This window comes from Didymosphaeria variabile, assembly GCF_027946475.1.
Source record: "Didymosphaeria variabile strain IMI 356815 chromosome Unknown scaffold_7, whole genome shotgun sequence".
Classification (NCBI taxonomy): domain Eukaryota; kingdom Fungi; phylum Ascomycota; class Dothideomycetes; order Pleosporales; family Didymosphaeriaceae; genus Didymosphaeria; species Didymosphaeria variabile.
This window is the reverse complement of record NW_026611626.1, coordinates 136,768-144,825: the sequence shown is the minus strand read 5'-3', so window position 1 is coordinate 144,825 and position 8,058 is coordinate 136,768. Positions and strand designations below refer to the sequence as shown.

The 8,058-nt window shown below is 54.4% G+C and overlaps 1 protein-coding gene across 1 annotated transcript; it reads right to left on the bottom strand.

Moving 5' to 3' along the window:
* Nucleotides 1-5,621: 5,621 nt before the first annotated feature.
* On the bottom strand, nt 5,622-7,460 carry MIF2 (mitotic fidelity of chromosome transmission- protein; the record flags this gene model as incomplete). Its single annotated transcript, XM_056217941.1, has 3 exons — nt 5,622-7,006; nt 7,183-7,340; nt 7,396-7,460. 3 exons carry the CDS (start codon nt 7,458-7,460, stop codon nt 5,622-5,624), a joined length of 1,608 nt encoding a protein of 535 aa, XP_056067206.1.
* Nucleotides 7,461-8,058: the final 598 nt, after the last annotated feature.

Below are 8,058 nucleotides of genomic sequence, written 5' to 3'. Positions count from 1 at the left end.
TCACCGCTCTACATGCATCTCTGAACCTTCGCACCATAGCTACCACACTCTTTCGATCTGTTGGGGAGCCTAACCAGCGCGAGCAGCCTGCCTGAGGCAGGGCGAGCGTGCAGTGTGGTGGGTGGTGGTTTTAGCTTTGCCTCACTTTTCGGCGGCGTGACTCGAGGGACGGCGCGCGGGTAGGGCTGCGAGTCACCTTTGCTTTGCTTCCTCCGCGCTGGCTGTTCTTGGGTAAAGGTACAGCTGCTGGGAGGCGGTTATTGACAGATATTGATGTGCCAGGTCTAGCGACGGACGGACGAACGAACCTTGAGCGTGTGCGCTTGCCGGGACGACGATGTCGATTGCGAAATTCATTTCAGTATACGAACGCGCGTTCGGCGAGGAGGATGGAGGTGCCGCTTTGGGAAGATGGGTATGGGGGCCCTTGCGAGTGGGTTAATGAGGGTTGGGCTGGGCGTTCTCGAAGGTTGGGAGAACGTTGGAGATCGCGGTTCCTGAGGGGGGATGAAACAGGGTTGGGGCATGGGTTTGGGCGCACCCCTGGCATGTGGGTGACATGCACATGCGTTCGAAATTCACGCAGCAGCATGTCAAGGAAGGAAAGCCGTATGAGGGAAAAGGGAAGCATTCACACGGACACTCCACGAAGGCACCATGCTGCCTGCCTCCCGTTTCGAACGCTCCACCAAAGCGCTGCGGTATAGACATGATTCGCACCTCAGCAAGAAACTGAGGCATGATGGGGTCGCCAGTTCTGACACGCGTCGGCATCAGGGAAGCGCCATCGAAGGCCCAAGGAACCACGCTTTGCACACTCTCCCTTGGCCAAAAGGGGCACGACACGACGGGGCAAGGGCATCGCGGGCGGATAGATCAACGTGATGCAACGGCGCGGGATCCACCGCTGTCGAACCAGCTTGATGCATGCGCCTTTGGTTCTTCCCTGCGAACATGTTCAAACAAATTTCATGCACGCGCGGACGGCCGGACGGGCTCGTCAGGCCTCGACACGGCACGACACGCGCTCGACGAGGCCCTTGACGTTGACAAGGACAAGAAGTCTCGCAGAAGCGACGCGCCCGCCCGGCGTGTCTGGCGAGTGCTTCAGCGTGCCTTGTTGCAGTGGAGCATGCAAACTCTCTACGGGTCCAGTCCACCACCTGCTCCGCGCAGCAGCCATGATATCGCAAACTGGCATCCTGCTTGTGCTCGGCCATCCGTGTATAGAACCACACGTCGGCGGCTTGCGCATCACCAGGATGCCCATCTTCCAACTCTTCCATTCGGCCCTGCTCGACGCCTCCGGTCGAGCAGAACTGCTCTCCCCGTTCCTTTCGTCATACGAAACCTTGGTCGGAAGCCGCACGCGGTTCGTCTGAAAATACCTCTGGACCCGCTATACTAACCTAACGACGTCGTTCACGCACTTCGCACGCGCGCGCGAACGCTCCGGACGTGGCCCCCGTCTCGTCTTGCTCCACTCAGTCTCTATCCATCGCACCACCTGCGTCAAGCCTCACCAGTGTAGCGACCTCGCCGAAACAAGCACAGGTCTAGTCCCCTTAACAGCTGACTTCTCGCGGCGTTACTTTCCATACTTCTAGCGTGGAAGGGCGTTCGACGTTTGGGCGAACAAGGACGTAATGCGAAAGTTTATTTCATTCCACGTTGGACGGACACGCACGGGACACGCGAGCAGCGGCTTCCTTGCAAGGAGTTTGAAGTTTGGTACGGGCGAACGTGGTGCGGGGGCTAAGGGTGGGCGTTTCGCGCACTACTGTACATTCGGACCGCTCTTGTACAGTATCTCTCCTTATTATCTATCACCTCATCGCATCGATACCTCCCTTACGTACGTTCAAACGTTTCCCCCTGCTATCTAGAACTTAATCATAAAAACAGCCCTCCCCCTACCCCCAGCGGAACCAGATCCGCAACCATGCCATGTATCTAATCTCGCCTCACCACCACCAGGAACCTTGTACCGTTTGTCGGAAATTATCCAACGTAGCGGTGCCCTTTAGCGCTGATGCTGGCGCGACGCCTGCGGAGCCTCAGGCAGCCGGTCGCTAGCGCGGCGTTGACTCGCGTGTTGGCTTGGTTTGGCGCTTGCGATGGGTTCGCACGGCTCGCGGTGTGGAGGCGGAGACATTGGGCGATCGCGATTTTGCTGACGTAGGGGGGCGCGTGAGTCGGGGTGGTGAGTGAGTCGTGATGGTGGTAGATCGGTGGATTGGTGGGTGGGCGGAGAGGAGGGCAGAGGGTAGGTAGGGGGAATGCGTAGGTAGGCTGTGATGAGTGAGTGTAGAGATGAATGAGCGAATTTTTCTTTTCTTTGTCTTTCGGCAGGGTGGGCATAAGGGCGTGCTGTGGGCGTCGTGCTGAGGGTAGGACTGGACTTTGTACTGGATGTTGCATTGATTCTTCCACAACAGCATGAGAGTGATCAGCGCGTATAGGCAAGAATGGGACAGAATGGGACAGAATGGAGTAGGATGGATTTTACGTTCTGTTTCTTTATGGCCACGTCTGATGAGAGCCGCGGGACAGTCTTAGGATGTTCAATGAAGGTGGCTGTGTGCTTCGGGGATAGGGAAATATGTCGAATGAGGAACCACGGTCGTAAAGCATTTGTCTAGGAATGCTTGGAGGATCTTCGTAGACAACTTGGTGGTTCGAAACATGAGGAAAAAAGTCCGATCTTTGCATTTCTCCGCAGTCCTGCGTGAGGCTTGAAGGGTCGTTTTGTCGACAGTGGGAACTTGTAAGACAATATGTGCGCTAGAGAGACATTTGAGGACGTATCCTGGAAGACATCGAAAGTCAAGTTATGTACACCAGCTCTTGCATGAACGTAAACATCGGCGACACAATACCTGATATCAGATCGAAACTTTGCACCCTCATAGAAGCTTGAGTTACCCCCGATCAAAAGCATGATCGAAGGATGCTTCACGTCAGATCCGACGTTCATGTTGAGACACAAGCGGCACTGTGTGCTGCACTGATCTTGCCTCCACCCGTAAGGCACCTGTGATTCAAGCCATACGACGAGTTGCAGCCTCCACGCACACCACATCTGTCCTCCATTGATTCCGCCATTCCAAATCCATCACTGAGACTCTCTCAAACACTGCAAAGCCCATAGCCTCACATAAATACCATCGTAAGCCTCCAGCTTCACATATCGTCCAGTGTCACCACACAAACCATCCACCACCAAAAGCAGCAATAGCCCCGTCGCACAACACTAACCTCTCTCCAGCCGAATCTTTCAAAACATAACCACCCCCCTTAAACCACCTAATCCTTCGTATCGCGTGGAAAAATCTTTTGATGAAGTGCCAACAACGCATCTACACCGCTCGCCACCCTACGCCCTCAATCGAACACCCTTACGCCACGTTCCGGGCAGTGCACCGCATACCCACCCAGTTTTCCCACAGTGGGACCTCCCTCGCGTAGCCATACCGGCATGTCCATCCTCGCGAGAAGGAAGGTACCAAAGACCCAGGATCGGGTGCTAACGCCACACCTTCACCGTTCAGCACACGCGGTCCGTTCCTAGCCTTGCACTCGTCCCCCGATTCTGCTTCCGCTTCCCCAGACGTCGTGTCACCACACGTTGTACAGCTGTAGCTGCTGTGGCTGCCGTAGCTGCGGTGCCCGCGCCCACGCAGGCGTGGTACGAACGGACGCCCAAGGGCCGATTCAGGCGTGTCACGTACGGGCGGGAGTACCTGTCAGCGTTACACCGCGACAGGTGCGCGGGAGACGAGCAGACGAGCTGCCGCTTTTGACAGCACATGACATGCTGCGTGTTTGCTGTGGAAGCAAGACTTCCGAGACATGCATATGTCTCTGTTTGCATGCCCTGCTTCCCCGAGACATGCTACCCATCATTAATGCTTGACGGCTAGATACATCCCACATCACCGCTTTTCCAACCCTGATCTTGAAGCGGCCGTACCCGCTTACCCATGTCCTCATCATTTGTTGCACAGGATTGGCGAAGCCACCAGATGCTGCACGCGAGGATATGTCTTGTGACATCAACGCTGCATAGCTTTGATAGCCCGCTTGAAGCAAGGCGCAGCGCTACGATCGACAGTAGGGAACGGAAGCACACACAGACGAGATTGGGTAGATGGGATGTGGCGGTGAAGAATGCTGAATGGCGGTGTAGAGGGCCAAGTTCGGAATAGATTTGATGTAGTCGGGCAGTGCGAGGGATTGACGGGGGTGGCTAGAGATCTCTTCACATGATTTGCACGACACGTTGAAGATGTAGATTGATATTCTTGGGTAGGATATCCTTGTGTATTGAAGAGAACGTAACCTTGAGAAACGAGCGGGCGTTGTTCCCGTCCCGAGGTCTGCAAGCGCCCACGTGACCCTTCGTATCAGGTGCAGGTGCACAGACGAAAACGCGAACGCCCACCATCATAACTTCATTATGCAGCTACAACAAGCGCTATGCGCGCGTCTCCACAATACAGCGCGAACTGCGTCCCACCCACCTTCACCGGTCGCAGACGTACACTAACCCACACGAACCAGCATGAACCGATATACATCAAGCTGCGCTAACAGTAACCATAACCCCGGGACATGCATCCGAAAGAACCTAGACGCACATCGTGACTCTTGATAACAGACGAAGAAGTGCCGAAGTCACCGCCAAATGGTGTCCCTCACCGCTTCTTCGGGTATCCGCACAAATGTACTAACGAGTCAGTGTGTCCGGTGAAGAGAATCGAAGAGCAAAACGAGAAAGCTCAATCTTCGGCGTGAACTCGCATCTCGCACCCTTGAGCGAAGAAGAGACGACTCGTTTTTGTGCCGACGTTTTTGATGCTGTACATATTGCCTGTCAAACATGCGTTAGTCGGCGAGAGATATCGCGAGAGCAAAGGAGTAAAGGCGAAGACGTAGTACGAGGTCGGAAAAAGCAAGCCTGTGAGGGTGGGGGTTGGTATGTGCGTCCTACGCGAACGATGCAACGGTCGCAAGCAAGCAGGGCAGCATGTTACACAGCATGCGAGGAACGCCGCAGCGCACTGTTCATGCACCAGCCACACGAGGCTCGCTTTCCCAAGGGGGCGTGCGACGTTGCGCGAAAATGCAGAGTGATGTATGCATATTCCCCTAGTCGTTGTCGGACAAGACACGGGGTTAAGCATAAAGGCACCGCCGTCGTACAGAGTGTGTGATGGGGATGGGGTAGTATAGAGGAAAGAAAGTTGGCATGCATCGGTGGAAGAGTGTTGCGCGATGTGCGCGGCAGAGATATGAAAGTGAGAAAAGAGAGGAGTGGACCTACCACGAGGGACTTGGAAAACACCACCACGTCGTACAGTGAGAATGTTCTCGTGAACCCGAATTTCCACGGCGCCGCTCGTAACATGAAAGACCATATGCATAGACGAAGAATTTTTTGCGCGTTTCATCTGGTCTTCGTCGAGCTCGATGAATCCCCAGTTCAAGTAGGCCTTGCTTTGCCCGTCGTCGTTTACGTGCCCCGAGGCTAATTTGATGAATTTGAAAGATTGGTCAGGAAGAGGTCTCATGTGGATGCCTTTATCGGACCAGGCAATTGCTACAAGAATTAGCAGTCATTACAATTGTGGCATCAGAAGGTGCTTACTGGTTTTGAGGAGCTTATCAGTTGAGATCTTGTTTGCTGCATCGTATCCCCTGTAGGGGCCTTCGAACTGGCCCTTGCCTTCTTCCTCCCAGGGTTGGATCTCCACTTCGTCTTCTTCTTCTTCGACTGCAGAAAGTGACCTCTTCTGACCTTTTCGTCCCGTCTTTCTTGTGACCTTTGGAGGCTCTTGATACACCCTGTTCACAACTGCTTGCATGTTCCCCGTTGGATCATAAGAGACAACCTCGTTGGCCCAGAAGTTGATCGGCTTCACGCGATGTCTGCCAGTACGGCCCACCGTGGCCGCAGAGTCTGGCTCCAGTTCGCGGAAAACAGACAAATGTCGACCTCGGCCGAACCGTGTCCCTGTTGTCGTTGTGGACATTTGATCCAGATCAGCTTTCGAAAGGGGTTTGCCATATACATCGACCAGTTTTCCGCTTTCTAGTGATTCCTCTTCCGATGGTGAGCCATTATTCGTGTCTTCAGCCTTCTTTCTTGGTTTCGGTGCGGCTTTTGGCTTCTTGAAGACTGCTTGTGCATTCTCTTTCTCCGGTTCTTTGGCCTGGCGCTTCTGCTTCTTTGCAGGGGGCGGCATCTCCACCGGTGCTGCCGCTTTCGGTGGTCGTCCCCGCGGTTTGGGAATTACAGGAGTAGGCTCCACCTCTTCCTCAGCTCCAGCAGAGGCGTCTTGAAGGGTGCTTGTGTCTTGCTCAGTGATGTCTGAGACCCGCTTGGATCGACGCGATGGTACAGCAGGCGGAGCGGTTGCATTCTTATCTTTCTTTTGGAGTGGCTTCCGTCCTCGTTTTTTGGGCTCTGGAGCTTCTTTCTCTGCTGGCGCGGATTCAACAGCATCGCTTCTTCGCTTCCGGCCTCTTTTCGGAGGTTCCTTGATAGGCTCCGGAACAGTTTCAACCTCCTCGACGTCCATTGAAACCTCAGCTTCTTCGTCCGCGGCGACTTCTACGTCAGTTTCTTCTTCTGCTTCCGCAATGTCCTCAGATTCAGCGGCCAAGACTGTATCGTTTCCGATATCCTGAAGTCCGCTTTCTTCTCCAACGTGATCCAGTACTGGCGAGTCTTCAGCCGCATATATCTCCTCCTGTATCGTCTCCTCCATCATCGCGCTGTTGGTAATTCGGCTAGGCGATGGTTCGATGCTGTATATGCTTCGGCGTTGTCCTCGTCGTTGGCCAGAGCCACTCAATGCTGGCGTCTCTTGTAGACTAGATTCCTCCTGTTCAAAATCCAAAAGTCGGCTTATCACGGGATGGGACTCGGAGCGGGAGGGGCTCGAGACAGAGTCTGGTTGCGCTCGAGGTCCCATAGACGATTGGCGACGTGGAGAAGAGCCTAGTGAAGTCTTCATTGGCGAACGCGCCTTGGGCGGTGGCAGGTGCGTCCTGGCGCTGCGTAGCAATTTGGCAGCGGATGGCGTTGGTTGAGCCATGGGACCTGCAATTGCGGTTAGATGCATTCTGCGATTATTACACAGCGCAGATGCGTGCGCAATCTCGCAAAACACTTACTCGTGAGCTCCATGGATTCTGATTCTGTGACCGTACCACCGGATCGATTCGAGACGCGCCTCGGCGGGGACTTCTCTGGCGACGAGAAGATACCGGAGATAGGCTCTAGACCATGCTCGTCGCGCACGCCTCTATCTTCAAGCGTGATGCCCGTTTTCCTATATATGTCAGTGGCCTGTAGAGCGCGCGACTCACTGCGCTTTCGTCTCTCACCTTCCTTGCACGCCGACATCGTAGAACTGGTTTTCGCGCGTTTCGCGCTTTTTCGAGGGAGCCATGTATATTCCAACTAGGTCTTCCTATGACGAGTTGAGAGAGCGAGAGTCGGCGCGTCGGTCGCGGCTCATTTGGCGGATACAGTTGCGCGTACGTCGTGTTGATGGGCGTGTTTTGGTGTCGTAGCGCGCGACCGTCAGGAAGCGGGTTAGCGCAAACGTCGGCTCTTGGCGCACGCTACCTTCTGCAGGCGCAACAAACATTACATGAAGGCAACATTTCAAGGTTCTGCAAGAGATCTCTCCCTAACTACTGTGAGAGCCATCGACGATCATGCGGGACCTTAAAGTGTTGTAGCTCATGGTGAAAGTGTATGAGCTTAGCGAGGAACTGATGCTCGAAACCTACATCACAATGACATCGGCTCTTTGGCTTCGTATGTAGGATTAAGAAGATCTGCTTGGAAGGATGTGTTGTGTAATCGAGCAATACAGCACCGTTGTTATAACGTATCTATCATGGCAATCATTACTTCGCTTCCTACGATGGAATGTATTTCCCCGCTTGGCTAGTCCTGTGACAAAGCCGAACCACTCGACATCCTTCGCTTACCCCTCCGAGGCTCCGTAGCGCGCACGCAACATGGAGGCCCAGACACAT